The 23,690-nt window shown below is 37.6% G+C and overlaps 2 protein-coding genes across 3 annotated transcripts; one reads left to right on the top strand and one right to left on the bottom strand.

Annotated features, from left to right (window-relative positions):
* Positions 1–2,525: 2,525 nt before the first annotated feature.
* On the bottom strand, positions 2,526–9,697 carry tmem176l.1 (transmembrane protein 176l.1). Of its 2 annotated transcripts, none has more exons than XM_053612001.1 (7): positions 9,407–9,697; positions 4,703–4,885; positions 4,288–4,395; positions 4,121–4,177; positions 3,640–3,882; positions 2,937–3,056; positions 2,526–2,856 (listed from the first exon to the last, which is right to left on the bottom strand). In XM_053612001.1, exons 2-7 carry the CDS (start codon positions 4,874–4,876, stop codon positions 2,791–2,793), a joined length of 768 nt encoding a protein of 255 aa, XP_053467976.1. In that variant the 5' UTR covers positions 4,877–4,885; positions 9,407–9,697; the 3' UTR covers positions 2,526–2,790. The 2 variants fall into 2 exon arrangements, with proteins under 2 accessions (XP_053467976.1, XP_053467974.1); XM_053611999.1 differs by lacking the exon at positions 9,407–9,697 and adding an exon at positions 6,342–6,441.
* LOC128599934 (protein rapunzel-like) lies at positions 8,497–12,010 on the top strand. Its single transcript, XM_053612005.1, has 2 exons — positions 8,497–8,666; positions 10,111–12,010. The coding sequence occupies exon 2, from the start codon at positions 10,133–10,135 to the stop codon at positions 10,814–10,816; it is 684 nt and encodes a 227-aa protein (XP_053467980.1). The 5' UTR covers positions 8,497–8,666; positions 10,111–10,132; the 3' UTR covers positions 10,817–12,010.
* The last annotated feature ends 11,680 nt before the right edge of the window (positions 12,011–23,690 follow it).

Here is a 23,690-nt window from a genome sequence, read left to right as displayed (position 1 = left end):
TAGTTGCATTATTTTTATTTGGCTCATAGAGCCAGTGTATGTGACCATATGGCCAATAAATAAAGTCTGTAAAGCCCAAGAAATCAGAAAATGACAAATTTTGGAGAGGTCAGATTTGGGAGATTTTCCAGTCTCAAACTTGGAGCTTCAGAGATTTTGATTCCTGCTTCGGTGACTTTTATGATATTTTTGTTGAAGACTTAACTTGAACTTGACCCATTACACAATGGGCACAGGAGCACTGGAGAAACATCTATACTGTGTGTGACTCTGGCCTCAAAATGTTACCCAGATGAATAGCTCAAGAGATTTTTTAAAAACCAGAACAGAATTACTATTCCAGAAACATGATTTGGTCAGACAGCCCTGCATTGAGTCCGGCCCCATCAGGTGATCTCAGGAACGCAGAAAAACATCACGTGGCGTGGAAACATTTTCGGTCGGGATTCAGGAATACATTGTGCTGCCATTTATCCTCGAAATGTTACCCTGTCTACTGCTTAATTCGGTCTCTTTGGAAATAATTTCATTTTAGTGTCCAAAAAAAGGATGGTTCTTATCGGACGACTGGCTCCAGTGGAGCATGAGCAGGGCGACCAGGTCTTTAAACAAGGACCTGATGTAGACAGAGAAAAGAGGAAATTTGTTTATATAGCACCCCAAACACCAGTTTTACAAGGAAACTATAGAATAATAAGCATATAGCATAAAATTAAGCAATTAATTTACAAAAATGCTATAAACCTAAGCCAAGATAATAGTTTTCTTGGTATATTAATCATTTATACTAAAAATTGTTGACCCTATTTTAAAAGGTTTTACATGAAGGAGGAGGGGCACGGCACCTCAAAACGTGAGGACATCGTCTACATCAGTAACCTTTAATGTAAACAACCAAACAAATTTCAGGTTTTCATATCAGGTCAGACCGGTGTATTGCCACGCCCCAAATGTGAGCTGGGTTTTAAGAGACCCAGTGATTCACTCAGAAAGTAATCCAAGTAAAGCACAGAGTAAGAGCAAACCCAACACGAACAATGGCATTAAAAAAAAAACAAAAAAATACAGACATGCCTATGGTATTAAGAGAAAATTCTGTTGTTATCTGCCTTTGTCTCCAAATTGCTTGTTGATTCTCAGTATCAGACCACTTGAAATTAGCAGCTGTACAGAAACACCTTTTTTTGTGGGTATGATGAAAAATGCTGTAGTTAATTATAGCACGCTTTGTATTTAAATTCCATTCTTCTATATTCACTCACTTCTCTTTTGTGAGTTGGGCTGGATCAAGTGCTATTCTAAAAACTGTCAGATGATGACGGTAGAAACCATATTGTTACATTAAATCAATGATTAATGTGATAATTCCTATTAGGAATATTTGTTCAGCAATATGTAATACTGTATCGGCAATATAATAGACTCCACGTAGACTTATTTCAACACATGCCTCATCATGTTAGTCTTTTCCATTTTTCCATTTTATGTAGCATCATATTACTTCTAATAGCAAAAAAAAAAGGCATTTTATTCTTCAGTCCACATTTCACTAGCTTGAGGGCCAATCAGCCGTGAAATATCAAGGATGGATGGAGCACTAAATAAACGCTACATAAAACGCAAACGTAGCAAATCAGTGGTTTTTTTTTTAAACGTATTAGGAATTGTATTCCTTGTGCTTACAGCTTCACTCATTATTTTCTGTTTTGAAATAGAAGTGAGATGTGATTGAACGTCTTCTGTGTGTTCAGGGAACAGCCTCTGCTGGAGTACACCTACTGGAATACAGCCTTCATTTTCTGAGCATTTCTCTCTCAAAATGGCTACTACTGTTCTAGAAATGCAGAGTTGTGAGATCAGTGGCGTTCTCTGAGCGCCCTCTGGTGGTGGACGACTGTAAACACAGTAGATTTCGTTCATTAATACAAAATGTTATTTACTATTTACATAGTAGTTACTGTGGATTATTGTTTATTTCAGTCACTAAAAATGTATGCTGTTCAATCATTAACATTTCTTTTAAAAAATATGAAATATACTTATGCTCAGTGTGTGTGCGCACATTATTACACCACTGTTGTCCTTAATTTTATTAAAGTGGCATAAAGTCAATAGAAAAACGATGACATACTTAGCTGTTCAAAAAGAGAGTTTTATTATCCAGTCTAACTGAAACAGACTATCAGCTGTATGTAAGTATTAATATCTAAATCCCAGGAACTAATCTTCTGCTTTGGCTTCTCAAATACAATCAACAAAGATAGTGTACTTGTTAAAGACTTGATTTTAAGGGCATTCGTAATCCTTAAGTTTGCTGAGGTTTGTTTTTCGTTACCTCTTTATAATAATGATAATTCATATGTTCCAGTTACTCGTTAGAAATGATAATCTCTTTTGATATTATAGCAGTACAAGTATATGTGCCATTATTACCCAAAATGCTCATTAGAATTCAATCAATTATCAATCATTAGCACTGATTTCACGTTGTTAGTGTCATTGAAACAATTTTTATTAACAAAATGCCCATTTTTATTGACTTCTTTACATTTATTTCGATTTTACCAAGCATATGCACAATGGTGGTTGATATAACAGGTGAACAAGCTTTAATAATGATTCATATCTGAAATTGTGCTTACAAAAACAAATCTGTGTAACTGTAGAAAGCAAATGTCATGCAAATTAACACTGATTTTAATAACCATGTAGATACTTTAAAAAACAAAAACGTGACAGAGAGGAAAGTGCTGGATAGGAGCTAGTCTAACTATAGTGGCTTTAGTGTTTCTAACACACTGGATTGGGAGTTTCTTGCTCCATGAGGGGTTTGAAAAGTTCTGGATCCTCCATGTCCTGAAAAATTTGAACACAGATCAGCTTTAAACTCCTTATATCAGCTCATTTATTGTACTTCTTTAAAAAGACAGTTATACCTGTCGGTCTGTGTTCTTCTTGCACAGCGCTTTTGTGTTCAGGACACACCAGCTGATGGTGACGCAGAGCTGAAGAACAGCGAGCACAATCATCATGATGTCCAGGCCTCCGCAGATGGTCTGGGTGTAGAAGTCGATTCATATAAATGATATATTATGCAGTATATTAATATTAATGTAGTATTCAATCCAACTTGTATATTTAGTACTGAGATCGAATACAAATCTGATCTAACAGAATTCACAAGACTTTTATGTCAATCCAACTTTCATCATAATTTTGCATTGGTGGGAATTTATCCGAGCTGAAGCGTTGTTCTTGGTCTTGGAGGTTAAATTGGCAAGATTAATGTATGTGGGTTGTTGGCATAGAAACAACCTCCTCACTCGACATCTAAATTACACAAAGAGATTCAACAGTAATCGAATTTGAGCTTAGCGAGGGTCATATTGCTTACACCTAAAGAGAATTTTTCATGTCGTAACATTACAAAATGTGGGAAAGTCCAAGGGGGTGAATACTTATACATCGAACTGTGGTCTAAAAGTGGGTTTCCTTTTTAACCTTTCACCCCCCCTCCCCCCCAAATTAATCTAATGACTAACAAATCACATCGTACAAATACAACATCATTGTTTCAGAAATTGTACTTTATAAATCAAAAAAAAAATTTTTTTTCCTGAAATTAGCAAAAGTGATTACCTGTATAAGGCGCTTGTTTTGCTCACAACGTCTGTAGTTCTCCAGTTTTATCTCAAATATCTCATCCAACTGAGCTTTTTTCGAAGGAGATGCAGTTGTCCAGTAATACTGATATTCCGGCTCACGTTTAGGAAGTTCACACCCGTAAATGTACCGTATTTGTGCCAAACTGACTGAATAAAGCACGATGGCAGTTATAGCTAATGCACCGCTCACTATGTTCATCACCACGGTCAGGACAACCTGTATACACAAAACGAGAAGACGCATCTGTGTAAGGACGTGATTTCATTACATGCTGGATTCTCTAATAGTCCGGAGTCAATTCCTTACGTACGGCGCACATTCAATTAAACCAGTTTTAACATAAAATGGCAATGAGCCGTTTGAGAGTCGACTTGAATTGGTGAGTCGAATGATCTGACTCACTGAGCTGCCATACAGTAACAGCATGCTTTCAAAGAAAAAGGAGGAAACTCACCAGACATGGGCTCGGAAACTTTTCAGCTAGGATACACATGATTCCAACTCCAAGAAACTGAAATAAAAATTTCATTTATCGCACCACAATAATGCATCTTATGTGAAATAGGCTTACATTAATCTGAATAAAACAATGACATTTTCATGAAATATTTCTACTCTTACCATGCCTCCTAACCAAAAGGGAACAGGACCAAGATCACCGATACCGTAAGTGGCTATATTCAAAAACCCAAAGCCCAGATTAATTATTCCAACCATGATCTGTATAGTCTGTGGGAAGAGAGCAGGTGGTCATTGCAAAGGCCCAGACTCTTCTGAGAAAATAGTTTAATTTATTATAAATCACAGTTTGAGATGCCATCTTAATTCTAGTCCTAAAATATCAGACAATGGGCTATTTCCTTAGATGGGACCATGAAGAAAATGCATGAAATGATATCATGTGGACATATTGTGATTTGTAATCAACTCGGTGATGTCCATTTATCACACCACGTTAAGTTCTGATTGATCAAACGATTTGTCAAGCAAGAAAACGAGGCAGCATTTCACGTGTGAGTTTGAGTGCGTAACAAACCGCCAGCGTTGTGAAAGTGCAGCCAATCTGCTGCTTCAGTCTCAGAGACACCGAGCACACGGGGCTGTAGCACATGGTGCCCAGGATCTGGCAGATGAGCGGCCATTTACTTTTGGGGTTGGATTGTACAGTGTATACCGTCACCCCCTCGGCCCTGCTTATCATCAGCGACATCCTGAAGCTCTACAAAACAGACAATGATATTACAGGGTGTCCCAAAAGTCTCTATACACAGGGAAAATTAACACTTGATTACAAAACTTAACACAAAATGTCTTCCACATATTTTCATACTTAGTTTATACATATACATACATAGACATATACATATACACACACACACACACACATTTTTATATATATATATTTCTTTTTCTTTCTTTCTTCTTTTCCAGATACAGCCTTTAACAATGCCTTTGACAGAAGAAGGTATTGAAATCATTCTCATCGCTGGATCAGGAAGCTGTCACAAGTTTGAGATGAACTTTAACATGAAACATGGCAAGCACATCACACACAGTTTGGAAGTGTTATCAGACCAACCGACAAACATCCATTGACAAAGGCACAAAACCAACCTGGTGCTGGCATACATAGTCCCCTACTGTATGTATGGAGACTTTTGGGACACCCTATATTATTTATTTTATTAATAGATATTAAATATGTCTGCTACTATTTAATAGCTTAAATATAAATAGTTTTATATCCACAAACATTTTCAATTATGATATTAATAGTGCAAGTCTCCCCCGCCCCCATAGTGTATGGGGAAATACCATATGTGGCCACTAGGTGGCGTCTGTAATTGCGAAAATAATTGTGTGATAAATGTGGTCACCAGGTGGCGCTTGTACTATTAACGAACTATTATAGCGCCAATACCTTACATAGCCACTAGGTGGCGTCTGTATGGACGTCAATTCCCAGAACTCCCGTCCAGTTTCGGTTTCGTTCTTGATGTTTTTAAATGAACGAAATGACTTAATTTCGTAAGTAAAATGTATTAATGGTATTCAGATTAGATAAAAAAAATATCTAAATAAATAATGCAGGTTTTACCAGCGCAGTAAAAATGAGTTATGTAATTTATAAACAGGCGGGGCTAGGCTACAGCTCTGCTGCATCTTCTTACACCTACATAGGCCGTTTTCCACTATAATTTACGCAATATTTATCATCTTCGGTTGTTTTCACATTGTAAACCCATTTCCAAGAAGTTCCATTAAAAAAATAAAATAAAATAAAATAAAAACACACACACACACACACACACACACACACATTGAAACTTTTCCTGGGCCTGAAAAAAAAAAAAGAAAAAGAAAAAAAAAACGTGAAAAACGGACCCTTCAGCCAAAGAAATGATCCAAGTAGTATAGGAAAATCCAGTAATTCTGTTGCTGTAAATGTACTATATAACATGTTGCCGACGTTTATCTTCGTTTAAAATACTACTTTTACGACTCCATTTTACAGAGAACTGTTTGTGCTGATGTTTACAATAACGCGGAAGCAACATCGCGTTATTTCCTGGAAAATATCGCGCGTCTTATGCTTCCAAACGACTAACGATCCCCATAATATCCTCAAACTCCTGTTTCTAAATAAATAAAAGCTGTTTAGATCCTTAAATCACCTTTTTTCAGTCGACTTCCTGGTGCTGTGTTTCAGTGCAGTGCTGCTCCAGAAGAGGCGTGAATTTTACTAACAACCACCAGAGGGCGCTCTGTTTCTCCCCCTTCATTATACCGCCACAGCACTTCATCATATCTTCACTACATCACCAATTCTTAAATTAAACGAGTACATTATTAAGTCAATATGGTTGCTAGTATAATTACAAGTAACAAGTAAAATTTATTACTTCTTTTTAAACTATGTTTTAAAAAAAACAATTATGCATGATTACACTGCCCAATCTAAAATTATTAATTGGGTATATTTTATATTTCAGATTAATATTTTGAATTCTCTAATGCTGTTTGCCATACATTCAAGATTTATCACTGTTTTCTCACCTCACAGTTGGTTGGCTACTTGGACTAGATTAATAGTTAAACTCCCCTTACTTGCCTCAGCGCTTCAGTACAAAACTAAAGAGGCAGAATTTTGGCAGATTGACTAATACATTTGAAGATAGTATTAAAAATTGTGTCAATTTCACTTTATTTCCCAAATTAACTGAATGAACACCACTCTATGCGCCATGCTGCTTGGTGGTATTTTGACATTAACCCTCATAGAAGCTAGTTAGTTTATAACGACAATATATTCTGGCTGCTTTTTTGGGAATAAAGAGACTCAGTTATTCACTGTATTCAAACATGTTTGCCTTTTATGGATTTTTGGAACATTCATGAAATATCAAAAAGGTCAGTTAAGACTAACTACAGATTTAATGTGAAATGTTATTTGGACTTTCATATTAAGGTTAGTGGAGGTTACTCGATCAGATCTGACATTGAAAACTCTGCTAAAAGGATGCACTAATCAATTACTGGCTCGCAGCAGTGAAACAGAAAGCTGAATTTAAAAAAAAGAAAAGATTTTATTGAAATTAAGAAGTAGACTGATGATGGTTTAATGTTAATGATTGATCTGTTCAAATAGTTTATCAAAAAGAACATTCCAGAGCACTTTTGTTCGTATACACCATGCATGGTCTAGTGTATTTTGTACATATTTATAGTGGCTTGGTGCTCATGGAAAGTAGCAGCATCAGGTAAGATTTTGGTTTGTGTGCACTAAATTGCTATTTCCACCTTCATGCTAGTTTTAAAAGCTACGCTGATCAGCAGAACACGGCACTGCAACATGCCGAAGCAGCACGCGTTATCTTGTCTGCTTTAATAAAAGCAGTTTAAAATGACACACCATTTACAACCATTTGATTATTAACCATTTACAATTGTGAGTTTAGTCCAGCAATGAAGCTTGAAGCAATGAAAACAGACAGAAACTTTAACCTTGGCTTTTCAGTGTGCCCTTGTATAAGTAATGAGGATTAAATACAAATGTGTTACAGCTAGTCTACTTTTTTTATTATTATTATTTAATGTAGTTTTACATCACAGTACAAGGCATAACAGGACACATAACAGAATGCATGGGTTAACCCGGCCTGTAGCCCAAGACCCCAGGCAAAAGATGCAAATGTAAAAGATCAGAGATTGTTATGTTAAACAAATTCAATATAATCTGCTCTGAAAATGTAAAGTCGTAAGCAAAGAAGTTGTAAGTGAATAAAATGAACATGAAATTTCAAGCCTTATAATCTTCAAAACACAACCACTGGACTGTGAGCACACAGAGACACTAGAGTCATTTTTATAGTACATTTCATTATTTCTAGCACTAATTAAATCTTACAACCTTAAAAAGGGGCCTTAGTTCAACATAGTAAATTCTAGATGATAAAGTGCAGTCAGATTTGACTAAGCAGAGGGGAGGGGACAGGCTTTATCTATGCCCAAATCTAAAAAAAAGCTGCAATTTAGCAATGCTATTTCAGTGTCTTTCCTGTTTATTTCCTGTTCTTCTTTTTCTTTTTTTAAAGAGCGTGATGACTCTGATCGGTCATATCATTAATACTCAGAAAAACCATGCATGAAAGCCTGGAACTGCATCATAAACACACAAACTAACCCAGAACTTAAGAATAAAACCATTTCAGATGAATTCAAATATAATGTTAGAAATGACTTCAGATGTAATTAAAGGGCTAATTAATAAATCTTGTTATCAGTCGTATCCAGGGACATAGGAAGGTCTTTTGTTGCCAAGTTGTGTCTTTTGTTTCTTCTGCAAGATCTGCATCATGTCTGTGAAAAATAACAGTATCAGCCCTCATACCGATACTTTTTTCCCTCGTCCTCCTCTCTAACCCAATGAGCACCGCTCTGATACGAGTCCCACCCTCACCCAGGCCATAAGAAGAGAAAACCAGCAGACATTAACGCAGGTAAGATCCTTAGGCCCTTGGACCCATTTTCTTTTTTTTTTTTTTTTTTCTGTTCACTGTTGTAGTCAGTATGCCTCGTGTACAGTAATTGTGTACTGGTCATGTTGTTTGATAAGGTTGTGTCGTCATTTGGGTTGTTTGCCGTTTAACCTAACCAGCTTAGCCTGACAACATGCCGTGTTCCATTGCTAGACGCAGTCTCTATATTATGCAACCGCAAGAATATGTATAAATAAAACTTTATTTTTTTTATAAATGTCTGGCTCATGATAAAGCAGGGTGTAATAAAAGCCCATCTAATTGTTAATCGGTTGCAGTTAAGGATTAATAGACAAAAAGGTTTAAAGCCTCTGATTCACTGTCGCATGAAAACTCGATCATATGTGAATATAAAATTAAACTCTCCTTTGTTTACACTTCAGGAAACAGTTACAACTTGCTCCCAGTAACCTATTGTTTTTCCTTCGAAAAATCTAATCTAGTCTAAAGTAAAAGCCTGTCCCACACACTAGAGTATGAATCCCTATAGCCCACCATCGAGAATTTCCACAGTCTTGAATGTACTATGCCTATCAAACGGGGATTTAAGGAGTTAGAATTACCAGACACCTTAGCTTACTGCTTAATTATATGAATTAATTGCTTATTATTTACCTCATTAGCTCATAATAAGTACTAACATTTTCTAAAATGAAACGTGTGCGAGGACTGACTGAGGAGTCAAAAATAAATAGCCTTACCAAAAGAAGAGTCCCAGTGAAGAAGGTTGAGATAAAAATGTTAATTTAATGACGAATAATCCAAAATGTAATCCTAATCAAATAAAATCAAATGTTATTTTCAAAAATCACTCCAAGGTTAAAATTTCCAAAGTATCACAAAGTAGTGTAGTAAAAGGAAATGAGTCAGAAACCAAAAAGCTAATGTTTCTAAACCATGACCTTTAAAGTTAAAGCAGCTACCCATGTTAATTTTTTTAAGCTCATTATCACACTTATATACCTTAGGTCTACCTTAGATCTGTCTGCACTCGTGTGAAGCATCAGTCTCCTAGACAGAGCTAGTTAACATTTCACTCAGCTGCTCAAAACCATCTTGTGGTTTTACTTCCTCCAAACTTGCACTGAGAGCCCTTTTCCGTTTCAGCCGTTTTAGAACCATTCTTTTGCATCACTTCTTTTGCTTCAGCTGTTGCATTTGTTGTACCTCAGTTTGAGTCTGAATTCCTCCAATTAGTCTCTTGGTAAAAGAACTTGAGAATCAAAGTGCCACATCACCATATAATGCATTATTTAAATTCACTTTGCAAATACAACTATTGAGGTTGGCCATTGACTTACATAAATACTAGAATCAGGATCTAACTAAATTAGAATCAAAGTGCTCTGAGTGAACGTAGATGTCTTTATAATATGGTTAAAGTATATCTTCTTCTCCCCATCAGGCCAACATTTCTGTTTTAGGCCATGGCTGACGTCAAGATCTCAGAGGACCGAGACAAGCTGAAGCGAGGCCTGGTGAAGGTGTTGGAGTGTGTAGCCACCATCTCATCAGCAGCTGCTGTGGTGAACCCCATCTTTGGTGTGGCAGGCTCACTGATCCGCGTCGTGCTCCACCACGTGGATGATGAGGAGATTCAAACCCTCCGACGCGAGTTTGGCAGCGTGAACCGAGCCTTGGATAAGCTTACAGAACAGAACCGCAGTGCGCTGCTCCAGATCAAGAAGGAGACATTGGACGGGCAGTACAACAGCGTAGAGCAGAACCTACGCAACCAGTTCCGTAAGTTCATGGAGGTGGTGGAGGCACGGCCCAAGCACAAGAAGCGCAAGCGCGATGATTTCGAGGAAAGCTATGCCAACGACATGGGCGACCAAAACCTGCACACACTCTATGATGGCGTAATGGGCAAGCCCAAGCTCTTCAGCCGGCCCATCCTCGAGGTCTACATGACTCACTCACAAGGAGATCGTAGGGTGATGGAGAACCTGTGCACACGCCTCACCTACCTGTTCTGCATAGGCCTCATCGCTCTGATTGGTTACGCCGCCATCATTGGTGATGATGAGGAGGGCCTGAGTGAGGAGTGGGCCGAGAAGATGGAGAACGTGCAAGAGAGGATGCAGGAGGTGCTCCGGAGGTGCAAGTGATTCCTTCCCCCTGATTCACACAAGTTTAATGTTACACTGAAACTATTTACTGTCACAATCCTTAATAAAACAGACAGAATTGTATATTGGTGCACAAATTTCAGGGCCATGAGTTTTTATTTTTAAGTTATTGACATACCCCAACTTGGAAAGTCAGAACAGAAATTTGAGTTCCTGAGTGATAATTATGACATTGTGGTGGCGTTCATGTGCATCACCTTCTAATTACAATATCTATGACAGGACTTGAAGGCAGCATATTGTGTGGGCGGTTCTAGCATTGGCATGTACAATTAGAACTCAGCAGTTTATTGTGTGGCATTTATGTCTTAAACACTGGTGTTTAGATTATACAAACATGCCACATGTTCCATGGTTTTACAGTGCCCTAGCCAGTGGTTTGTGTTATAGCACTCTGGTTGGAGCAGTTGTAGATTCATATCATAGGGCCCAAACAATGGACCCTTACCACCCTAAATTCACCCCTGCTCGTAGAGGTTGACTCAAACATTTGAACATTCTTATAATGCAAATAAGTCTCCGTGTTGTGCTTGTTTTGAGTAATAATTAGGTCTTTGTTTGTGGATACACACTTGCACCTTTGAAGAGGTGTGTCAGTTCTCTATAACTCTGGCACTCTTAGTTACTCTATTATATTCCAGTGCTTTTTCTTTCCATCTTCAATTAATTATTATAAAACTTGATTTTTTAAAATAATAATTCTAATAATTGTACATTAATAAAAAAAATCAATTATAATACTTTAATTTGTCCCTCATAATACATTTTGACACTTTGGAGAATATGGTAACATTTGGCAAGGTCTCAGAAGCACCTCCAGCTGCTAATGCTAATTTAAAAAAATGGGAAAAAAACAAAAACAAACAAAAACAAACAAAAAAAAAACACACACACACACACACAACAACCCTAAACCAATAAACACTAGCCAAATATGACTGATGTAGAAATAAAGAAATCAAAGCACCCATTTCAACAATGTACTGATCTTGGACTAACCAGGAGCACTGTTTTCTCTAAACATGTATACATTGATTTAGATTAAATTACGATTATTTGTTTAGACGGTTCAGTTCATTAAGGATCTAAATCTATATCCTGTTTCTACAAGGTTGGTAGAGCCAGAGAATTCATTACGCTCTGGAATTGTTATTCCTAGAGTTGGATTACTCAATCCCGGATTCGGACTCGAGTCCAATTATGAATGAACTCGGATCTGTCATGCTCTTGGGTAAATTTGTACTCAAACTTGATACGGACTCGGGCATTTTGGGCATTTTTTTCTGAGTACAATCGAGTCCATGTGATGTGTAACATGAAAAGAAAGATAAATAAATAATAACAGGGGGGCTCAAGATGGCGGAGTGAACGGTCGTATATTTTGGAGCTGAAAAACGAAAGCAGGTGGACCCAGTTATTCCTGATAACAAATCTTGACCTGCCTAACAATTCCTAATGAGTCCATTTAGGCCTGGATCAGGGGTGTTAAAACATACAGCTCAAAGGCTGGAACTGGCCTGAAATATTCAAATTAGTCCTGAAATTATTATTTTTATTATTATTATTATTATTATTATTATTATTACTACATTTTAGAATGCATAATCCAAATTAAAAATATTCTTGGGAACCGTAACTGAATTGAAAGATTCAGGGACAAAACGCTAGTCTCTGTTATCCCACTAGGGGGCAACATAGAGCAATAAACTTTCACGTAACTTTTAAATCAAACTTTCAAATAAAAATTATGTTGGAACTACGTCACTTTCTAAAATAAATGATTTAAGGGTTTAGCAGTAACAGGGGTGAAGATGCATGCTCTAACACCTTGTGTTTTTTGTTTGTAAAATGTTTTTGCAGACCATATAGGTGGGTGACTGCTTATACAAGGCATTTTATAAGAATATGTGATACAAATCAAGATATAGATTAAAAAAAGTTATTAATTGCAGTCTGGCCTACTTTTGGCTAAACATAAAGATAGCACCAAATGATAAAGGAACAATTTGTTCCTAAACGTTCCTAAGAGAGCCAAATATTTATCTCTGAGTCAGATTGTTCTTTCTAGCCTCCTCTTTAGGTTTTTTTTTTTCCCCTCCATAATAAACTTTCTCCTTTTCTTTCCCAGAATGGTTTCCCTCCAAGTCTACCGTCCATTAAACTACCGCTCAGAGCACCATGACACTGCTCTATTGCCTGACACATCTCTCTATCTGCACACAGAATGAGGCGTTCAGAGAGCTTATAAAGAGGCGTGTCCAGGTGCAGCGCGTTTAGACTGATTACTGCACCAAGGTGTCGCGTAGCAACCGGTGCTGGGCCTGTTCTAAAAGCTTGTGCAGGTGACTCGCAGCGTTACAGGGTGCACAAACTTTTGCATACAACTGTACCTATGCTAATAGCATAAGGAGCTAACAAAACAAAGATGTTCTAGAACAGTATAGGTGAAGATATCCCAAAAATATCCCAAATTGGAACATTCTGTAGAACATCATTAAATCCCTGTGTGTGTGTGTGTGTGTGTTCCTGATATAATCCCAGTAAAGTTAATTTCAGTTCCAGGTTGAAATGTTACAAAATGTGGAAAAGATCAAAGGGGTGAATACTTATGAAAGGCACCATATCCTGTATCCTGAGCCTTTTATACACTGGGTTATTAAAATGCTGGGTTATTTTTCCTACCCAAACACTGAGTTGAGCCTTTTGGGTCATTTATTTGGGTTATTTTCTCAGTCTTGGGTACTTTTTGGGTAGTTTTGTGTAACCCAAACGCTTGGTTAACGGCTGGGTCATTTTCACTGACAGTTGACTCAACGCTCCCCTTGGACCTCAGCTCTGCTGCTTGGGTCAAATCAACTCAGCACCTTTGAATTCGCCTCAGGTGGAGGTAGGAGTTTTCACACGGACAGACTGATTGATTTATTTGCACAAACTAGGTCTGTATCAGTATATTTATCCATAAAACCATTACTGTACACTAGATAAAGCAAACATGTGCGATAACAGTCCAGTTTACAGGACATTAAATGCAGGGCTGTCTTCATTAGCTTTAGCTTACTTGTTTGTAACGCTCACTGGATCGTATGTTGGTTACTCAGGTTTTTTTTTTTTGGTTTTTTTTGTGATGTTTTAAACGACTCATTTGATCAAAATCTGACGTTTTCGTCTTAAATACATGATATGATTTGAGTAATTTATTTCAAAGTCTATATATAAACACCACTTTAGCAGTTCTAGCAATACATTTCTGAACACCTTCTTGTGTATAAATAAAGAAGATTCCATGTTGACATTTTTTATAATGTGGTATATTTGACATTTTCCAAGGGTAAAAAATAATCCTGAAAATATTAACCCATTTATGAAATAAAATGGGTTATGAAATTTATGAAACCCATTTATGAAATAAAAAATTTTAACAACCCAACTGGGTTGATGGGTTAGTTTAGCCCAAATGTGTTCTGTCTTATATTTACCCAGCCATTGTGCTAAAAATAACCCAGTGTTTTTTAGTGATTGATTTAATCTGAAATGATATACTTTTTTATTTTTATTTTAGAGACTGCTAAAATGTTATTAAAAAATAAAAATCAAACGGTTAATTTTTATTTGGAAACGAGAAAATTTTATTTTTGTGAAAATAATGAAACCGTATGGACCATGGTTCAAATTTCAACCAGAATCAATAACATTCACTATAAAATACACAAACATGTTGGTGGAAAATATCTAGCTCAACTATATATATAAGCAACAGTTTTATATAAGGTGTTGCACAATTTGTTTAAAGTCAATAAAAGTAGGCTACATTAAAAAAAAGAAAAAAGTCAAGTGTTAATTCAACAAAAAGACGTAGAAACAATATAGGAAGAAAAAGAAATAGTGCTCATTATATAACAGCATTGGAATTTTTTATTTTTATTATTTTTTTTTTTTTGCATGCTAACCCCATCAATTCCATATTATTTCAAGTTTGCTAGACCTGTGTGTTTACAGTCGTTCACCACCAGATGGCGCTCATAACTCCACTAATCTCACAACTCTGCATTTCTAGAGCAGCAGTAGCCATTTTGAGAGAGAGAGAGAGAAATGCTTACAAAATGAAGGCTGTATTCCATCTGAAGCTGTTCTCTGACACCTTGGAGGTCAGAGGGGTGGAGACAACATGGCTGAAGATTAATCAGGGGCGAAAATTAGATACAGTGATCAGATGTTTTTTCATTTAAAAACAGAAAAATATAATGAATTAATCTGCAAGCTCTTAAAAATAAAATACTTAAGTTAAAAAAAAAAAAAAAGATTTTGCTACACTGGGTTTTATATAGCCAACTCATGCATCCACAATATATGTTACTTTATTCTCAGTCACCTGGTGAATTGGCCATGAAGCTAGTTAGCAAAGCAGCTAGTTAGCACACTAAATATTTTTCTAGCTTACTGTGGTGCTTGAAAGTTTGTGAACCCTTTAGATATGTCTATATTTCTGCATAATTATGACCTAAAACATCATCAGATGTGCACAAAAGTCCTAAAATTGGATAAAGAGAACCCAAATAAGCAAATGAGACAAAAAATATTATATTTGATCATTTACTTTTTGAGGATAATGATCCAATATTTTACATCTGTGAACCTTTGCTTTCAGAATCTGGTTTGACCCCATTATGCAGTCACACCAGATACTGAAAGCAACTAAATGTTTGCGGTAACTGTTGATCAGTCCTGCACATCGGCTTGGAGGAATTTTATCCCGTTCCTCAGTACAGAATAGCTTCAACTCTGGGATGTTGGTGGGTTTCCTCACATGAACTGCTCGCTTCAGGTTCTTCCACAACATTTCTATTGGATTAAGGTCAGAACTTGGACTTGGCCGTTCCAAAATATTACCTTTATTCTTCTTTAACCATTCTTTGGTAGAACGACTTGTGTGTTTAGGGTCATCGACTTGCTACATGACCCACTTTCTCTTGAGATTCAGTTCACAGACAGATGTCCTGACATTTTCCTTTAGAATTCACTGGTATAATTCAGAATTCATTTTTCCATCAGTGATGGCAAGTCATCCTGGCCCAGATGCAGCAAAACAGGCCCAAACCATGATACTACCACTATCATGTTTCACAGATAGTATAAAGGTTCTTATGCTGGAATACCGTGTTTTCCATTTTCCAAACAAACACTTCTCATTTAAACAAAAAATTCTATTTTGGTCTCATCCATCCACAAAATTTTTTTCCATTAGTCTTCTGGCTTGTCCACGTTCTTTAACAAACTGCAGACGGGCAGCAATGTTCTTTTTGGAGAGCGGTGGCTTTCTCCTTGCAACCCTGCCATGCACACCATTGTTTTTCAGAGTTCTCCTGATGGTGGACTCATGAACATCAACATTAGCCAATGTGAGAGAGGCTTTTAGTTGCTTAGAAGTTACCCTGGGTTCCTTTGTGACTTCATGGACTATTACACGTCTTGCTCTTGGAGTGATCTTTGTTGGTCTCCACTCCTGAGGAGGGTAACAATGGTCTTGAATTTCTTCCATCTGTACACAATCTGTCTGACTGTAGATTGGTGGAGTCCAAACTCTTTAGAGATGGTTTTGTGACCTTTTCCAGCCTGATGCGCGTCAACAACAGACATCTCATTTGTTTGTGCCTTGATACACTTCCACAAACATGTGTTGTGAAGATAAGACTCTGATAGGACTCTCATTGTTCTTTAAATAAAACAGGGCACTCATTTACACCTGATTGTCATCCCATTGAATGAAAACACCTGAATTTAATTTCACGTTCAGATTAACTGCTAATCCTAGAAGTTCACATACTTTTGCTACACACAGATATATATACTTAATAATTTTCCTCAATAAATAAATGACCATGTATAATATTTTTGTTTAATTGGGTTCTCTTTATCTACTTTTAGGACTTGTGTGAAAATCTGATGATGTTTTAGGTCATATTTATGTAGATATATAGAAAATTCTAAAGGGTTTACGAACTTTCAAGCACCACTGTAGTTAAGTAAAACTGAAGCCACATTTTAATCAGTATGCAATAGCAAGTAGAGACAAAACCTGACAAGCAGTCCAACGGCTGGAAAATGTTCATAAGAAAACAATTTTTTTCCCCTCCACAACATGTTCTTACATGTCCAGGTTTTGCTGAGTTCAACAGTAATTTAAGGTCTGATAGTGAGAATCCAACTCTGTGACTGTAGACACACCCTAACACACACATGGGCGAACAGCTGTAGATATAAAGAAGGCTTCACATGGGTTTTCATACCACTGCTATGCTGATGACACGCAACTCTTCCTCTCCTTTCCTCCTTCAGACACTTTTTTTTTTGTTTTTGCACAGAAATCTCTGTGCATTGTCCAGTGTACATCCCCATGTCAGGATCTTGTTATTTCCTTGGAAAACTCTCAGATCTCACCAACTGTTACTGCAACAACAGAAATCTCCTTTGTTTGTTCCTTCATACACTCCCATTCAACACTGGGGTAACCATGGACAACCAACTGAAGACTAAAAATCTATCTCTTCACAAAGCACTTAAATTAGCACAGTGATTTAAACTGATGGTACTCTTAGGCATCCCCATAGACTTCTACAAACAGAATAATTGACCTGCAGAAGGTCTGTGTAAAGTGTTGATAAAATGTTTATGTAACTACTTCTTTGTGAATTGCTCTGACTTAGTGTGTGTATATACACACCAATCAACCGCAACATTACAACCACTGGCAGGTGAAGTGAATAACATTGATTATCTTGCAACAGTGGCACCTGCCAAGGTGTGGGATATATTAGGCAGCAAGTGAACAGTCGGTTCTCGAGGTTGATGTGTTGGAAGCAGGTATAATGGGTAAGCGTAAGCATTTGAGTGACTTTGATGACGGCCAAATTGTGATGGCTAGACGACTGGGTCAGAGCATCTCCAAAACAGCAGGTCGTGTGGGGTGTTCCTGGTATGCAGTGGTTAATACCTAACAAAACTGGTCCAAGGAAGGACAAATGGTGAAATTGTTGTTGAAATTAATGCTGATGATGAGGCACGCTGGCGGAGGAAGTGTGATGCTCTGGGCAATGTTCTACTGGGAAAACTTGGGTCCTGGCGTTCAAGTGGAAGTTACTTTGACACATACAACCTACCTAAACATTGTTGCAGCCCAAGTACACCCCTTCATCACAATGGTATGCTCTAATAGCAGTAGTGTCTTTCAGGAGGATAATTCGCCCTGCCACACTGCAAAAAATGTTCAGGAATATTTTGAGGAACATGACAAAGAGTGTCAAGTTGTTGACTCCGGCTCTGAATTCCCCAGATCTCAATCCGATCGAGCATCTGTAGGATATGCTGGATAAACGAGCCCGATCCATGCAGACCCCACCTCGCAACTTACAGGACTTAAAGGATCTGCTGCTAACGTCTTGGTGCCAGATACCACAGCACACCTTCAGAGGTCTTGTGGAGTCCATGTCTCGACAGGTCAGATATGTTCTGGTGGCACAAGTAGGACTTACACAATATAACATACGTGGTTTTAATGTTATGGCTCATTGGTGTATATACATAACCAATTGAATTCATTAGAAAATATTGCAGGCAGGTACAAACAAAAAATAACTGTGTGGGCAGGATTATAAACCGGTTCCTCTGTCAATGAAACCAGTTATTACCTTGAGCAATGAGAGGAATTCACACACTATGATGGTTTGTTGTTTCTACCTCTAAGGGATTTTCCAGTGTATCCAGGGTAACATTTAAATAGAATTGAAGAAAAAAAAAATCAACCTTGCAGTAGAGGCCACACCTACTGCCGGATTAAATCTTAATACAGATACAGGCGGTGGCATGGCATTACATTCCTAGTTTGTGGTGCAGGCAGGCCCAACCTGGGCTCACACTTACACACTTACAACAATTTAGTTGCAAGACTCAAGAATAAACACATCTAAAGGTTAAGATTAGGGTTCCGACAGAGTACGAGAGTTACGACATCCATGCCTTTTCTTATAACTTTATATGTACTTCTTTAAAACAAAGGCAACAAATCATGTTGCCTCAAACGTTTAAATGCCATCAGATTTCTAATAAATTTGAGAACATTTCTCGCCTTAGGTGCAGACAAATCTGTGATCGTTGTCTCTAGACATGCTAGTTCTGGTATCTACAAAAAGGGTTTACCAAAAACATGAAAAAAAACCGACAAAGCTAACAGTGATTAAGTTTGTAAGTTAAAGATACTGTACTTTTTAATAAAATCACACTATAAAAAGCAGTTAAAAACAGTGAACTAAACAAACGTCTTCATGACAACAGGAAATTGACTGGTAAATTCTTCTAAGCATCTGGAATCTTGCCACAGTCTAGAGACTTGTCACACTTGCTTCTGTTTTTTTTTTTTTTTTCCCAGGTAAACCCTGACAGCCAGCATTCTTTTATTTGTCTGAAAAGTGATCAGTCATGTAGTATGTTACTTTCTATACTGACATGCAAAGATTTTCCTCATCAATCTTTTTGAGCATCATGTGCAGGTTGCAGTAGCATCTGGACCCATCGGTCGTGCTACTTAGCAAGGTCTACAAAGTGCACCTGCTGTTCCTGGCACAAGAAACGAAAGGCTTGGTATTGTATGTGGTGGAGACTGGCGAGAACGTAGTTTCTTGCTGAGCAGGGAAGCAGGCTGTGTCTTGTACCTCCTACTGGGTTTCGGCACCACTGTAAAACGAATTGAAAAGCTGATTCAGCTCTGATTCAAAAACTGATTCAATCTTCCCTTAGTTTTGCCACTGCTGTTGACCCCAGCAATCAGATTCACATCACTCAACACTCCTCGTATATTCTTCAGCTTGATCTAAAAATTTATTTTCTTCATAGGAGTTCTTGCTCTCTTTACTTTCAGTTCTCTCTGTATCCACCTCATGTCCTCCTTGTCCCTTGCTCTGAAAGCTCTTTTCTTCTTGTATAGAAGTGTCTTTGGCTGTCTAGTTACCCAGGTCACGACATTTATGAAATCCTAACGGTGTTGATTATCTACATCTAAAGGAAAATGTTTCTATCACCTTCTAAAGCACATATCCGTTCACCTTTCCTCTGTCCACTTATTGTATTTTAAGATTGTCCTAATTTAGCTAAACCACTGTGTCCCAAATTACCAAACCATGTTCACTTTTAGTGTTTTTACATGTTAAGATAACATGAGCAAAGGCATGCTGTATCAAGTTGGTAGTTTGGGGTGATCCAAATACAAATACTGCTCCAGTTATAAAAAGAAACTTACAGAGCTTTAGTTAGTGTTCAAGAGAGCAAATGTTCTGCTGTGGCACTTTTGTCTGTGCCCTTTCCTTTTTTCACATTGCATATGCTCTAATTTGGGCCTATGACTGACTATCCCAAAACTCAGAGGAAAAATAGTCTCTGTTGCTGATCACAGTTAAGCCGCATGGGAACCAATCGCAGCAAATGCACTGATTTAAAGAAGATAGAGATTTTCTCATGGTATTTTGAGGAAGTTAATTAGCTAAATTAGATAACAGACTGGACTTGATTAGGTGCCAGTATAAAAAATATTACTTATACGGATGTGTTTGGTGCTGAGCACTGACTGCTACTAACTTAGATCTAACAAAGCTAGGGTTAGTGAATGATAATGGACCTATAAGTGTACTAATGTACCCTTTGTACCCTAGAAACCCCTTTTTCTGAAGACGAAGGCATCAGCCATGCACCTCAGTAAAAAAAATAAGACAATTATGTCTCTCTTCCAAACAACCAAATGAATTAGAGGCCCCTTAGTGGTTTTATTTCATTTGTTTAGTCCAATTGTTTAGGGAGGCTGGCATCACAGGGATCTTCTCTTAAAATGTAAATAACAATGAAAACACTCGCTCGCCATCTCCTGGTCAAAAATGAGGAATGGGTGAAATATGTCAAACATGACCCATTAGATAAACCTTTTTTTTGATTCTGCAGGTACAGCATGTCTTACTTATCAAACAAACCTAGCTGTTTTTGACAAGTATTGGTGTTCTTGTGCATTTTTTTGTGGGCTAAGCTAGCGATTTTTCTATTCTGAGTTTCCTGCTTTGCTGATGCTCTGCTTTGCTGGTGTAGAGGAGACAAACAGTGGCAGGACCAGTAGAGAAAGATAAAGCAATTAACACTTCAGGATGTTCACAAGTGAGAAGTCAGTGTTGGGGTTTATTTTTACACTCTTATGTTCTCATATATAAAAAACTGAGTTACCTAACAGATGTTCACCAAAATGGCAGGTAGGCCCAGCCTACACATATACAGTTATTTTGGAAAATGAAGTTTTTACAGCAGTATATGAATATGAAATACATTAGGAGTCCTCAATGGAAGGGAATCACTTGCGCCCCTACATCCGCTCTTTCACATTATCTTCTCAGTCCATCACAATTCTCAGAGGAATGAGGCTGATGCAGAAGAGGCATCTGCACAGGAGCACAGGAATATTATACAGCCTCGATTCTGCTTAGAGGAGGCTCTGCACCAAAGGTCAATGACTGGGTAAAGAGGGTAGAACAAAGATTCCCGTACAGCAATATTATGGACTATTTTATATACGTTCATGACATATAATATAAGCCCAATTAAGTTCATTTCAATTCTGGGTTGTAACACTACAGAATGTGGAAAAGCTCGAGGGGGTAAATACTTATGAAAGGCACTGTATACAGCCTGGGTATACCGTGTGGGTAGTTTGTATTGAAATGTATGCAAGTGTTTCGAGGCTAACATGCTAATGTAATTCTTTGTAAAGCCTGCAGGTGTCACTAACCTAATGATGCAAAACAACCTAATTTGCATATTTTTCTTTTATGAGTTTGGCTGGACGAATCGGTTAGCTCGGAGTGAGCTACTTAATGACTGCTAAATGTTATTAAATGATGCATTTTATTGGAAGCTGATCGTCAATACAGCCAAACCTTGACTTTTTTTTTTATTTAGAAAAGATAAATATTTATTTTTGTGAAAACAATGAAACTGTATGTTTCACAGTTCAGAAATCAAGGATCACTGCTTTAAGTGCTAATCCAACAAAAAGGCATAAAAACTATCCAGGAAGAAAAGATAGTTTTCTCATTAGCCATAATATAAAAAGCATCGATTCTATTTTTCATTGTCTCCATTATAAAGCATAAGAAGCTAAGACAGCTATGGTTTAACAACCTTTCAGTACATTCTATATCACGTCTGCTCTCTACAGTCCAGTCCAGGACTTCTTACATCTTGGTCTGAATCTTGATAACCCTTTGGCCCCATTTTTTTTTTCCTGACCTTGATCTCATAATCCTGTGACTGTGCAGTAGGCCATCAGTGCTATGAAGCTAATTTGGACGAGGTAGGCCAGATGAGAGCATCTAATCTCCCATTATCTTCCTATTCTTTTCGCAGTGCTCTAGATAATCATTCAGCTAAGGGCGGGTTATAATTTCATTTATTTTGCCCCCATTTTCTGCCTAATTTGGTCGTGGCCAATTCCCACCTATCAGCCAGCTCTCTACTATCCTATGACAGCTACCAGCCAGGGAGTGGGGCAGTGATCAGCTGGTAGGTCTGCCATTTTTGTTCAGCTACTTTGCCTTGCACTCTTCTACAGACAATATACACTACCAGTATGCAATAACGTTTATTTTATGTCTGGCTAGCACTATAGGTAGCAATATGCTTCTTTGGAAGAATTATTTGAGGTAGAGAAACAACCCCTTACCCACTCTTATGAGCATCTGACGATACAGATCCAAATTCCTCAGGTTTTAAACAATGGCATACACTAAAAGTTTATAGTTGACTCAGATCAGTAAGCCATTCACCCCATCTATCAGATTCTTTTTCTGGAATGTCTCATTCTAGTGTAGTTTTTCTTTACAGAGTTGCTGCAGAATCACCTTTGATGGTAAGATGAATTGAAACAGGATAGTCATAAATTGACCTGAGGATGGATAATGGTTGAATGGTTGACCAATTAATGTTTTTACTTTGCAGTTATCCTAAATAAAATGAATGAAAGCACAAGCATCATTACATTCCAAGAGCCTTATCTACAGGAAGAATGTCACGCCGCAAGTCCAGATGCTTGACTTCTTTGGCTCTCTCTTTTTCACTGGAACTGATGACAGCTTTGCTGTTGCGATTCCATTTTGTGATTCTGAAGCCACCTATTAAGCATAAAAGATGAAGATTTTTCAATCGGTGAAATTGCTTTCTTCTCATTAGACACAAATTCTAAGCAGTCAACCATATTGAAAATTCTCAACATTCTTTCAAGTGTCTTGAAAGTTGAAGAGTATCTGCTGTCTTATGTTATGTTTGTCAGGGAAAAATTGGCACAGCTGGTAGGATGGTTTAGTGCCAAAGACATAGTACCATCTGGTACTTTCTAGCCTTTGCCTAAGATCTCCTTCTGGCCACAGCAGGACTGTGAACAGGTTTGCATCTTTATCAGTCACCATTACCCAGTAGTACATTGCCACAATATTAGTCATGATGGCTAGTCTCCTCTCCTACCCTCCTGCCTAAATCACATCAAGACTCCAACAAGTGTATTGGCCCCTGTACGAGTTCTACATGCAATGATGTGCTTTGGAAACTTGTAGTACAAACAAATGGTGATCAAAAGTGGTAATGGATACCATATTATTTGGTTATCTGCATGAAGCTCCTCATCTGGTACCTTTCCTTTGCAGTCATGCCATGCATGACAATCCTGTACTCATCATGAAAGCCTGTGACTTGGTGTCACATACAGTATGTGCTACAGAAAATCAAGGTGGAATTGCTAGCTCAACATCTCCATGTTTTCAACAGAAATTCTGTTGAC

This window comes from Ictalurus furcatus, chromosome 23 (genome assembly GCF_023375685.1).
Source record: "Ictalurus furcatus strain D&B chromosome 23, Billie_1.0, whole genome shotgun sequence".
NCBI classification, from domain to species: domain Eukaryota; kingdom Metazoa; phylum Chordata; class Actinopteri; order Siluriformes; family Ictaluridae; genus Ictalurus; species Ictalurus furcatus.
Note: the sequence above shows the minus strand (reverse complement) of the source record. Positions and strands in the feature narration are given on the sequence as shown.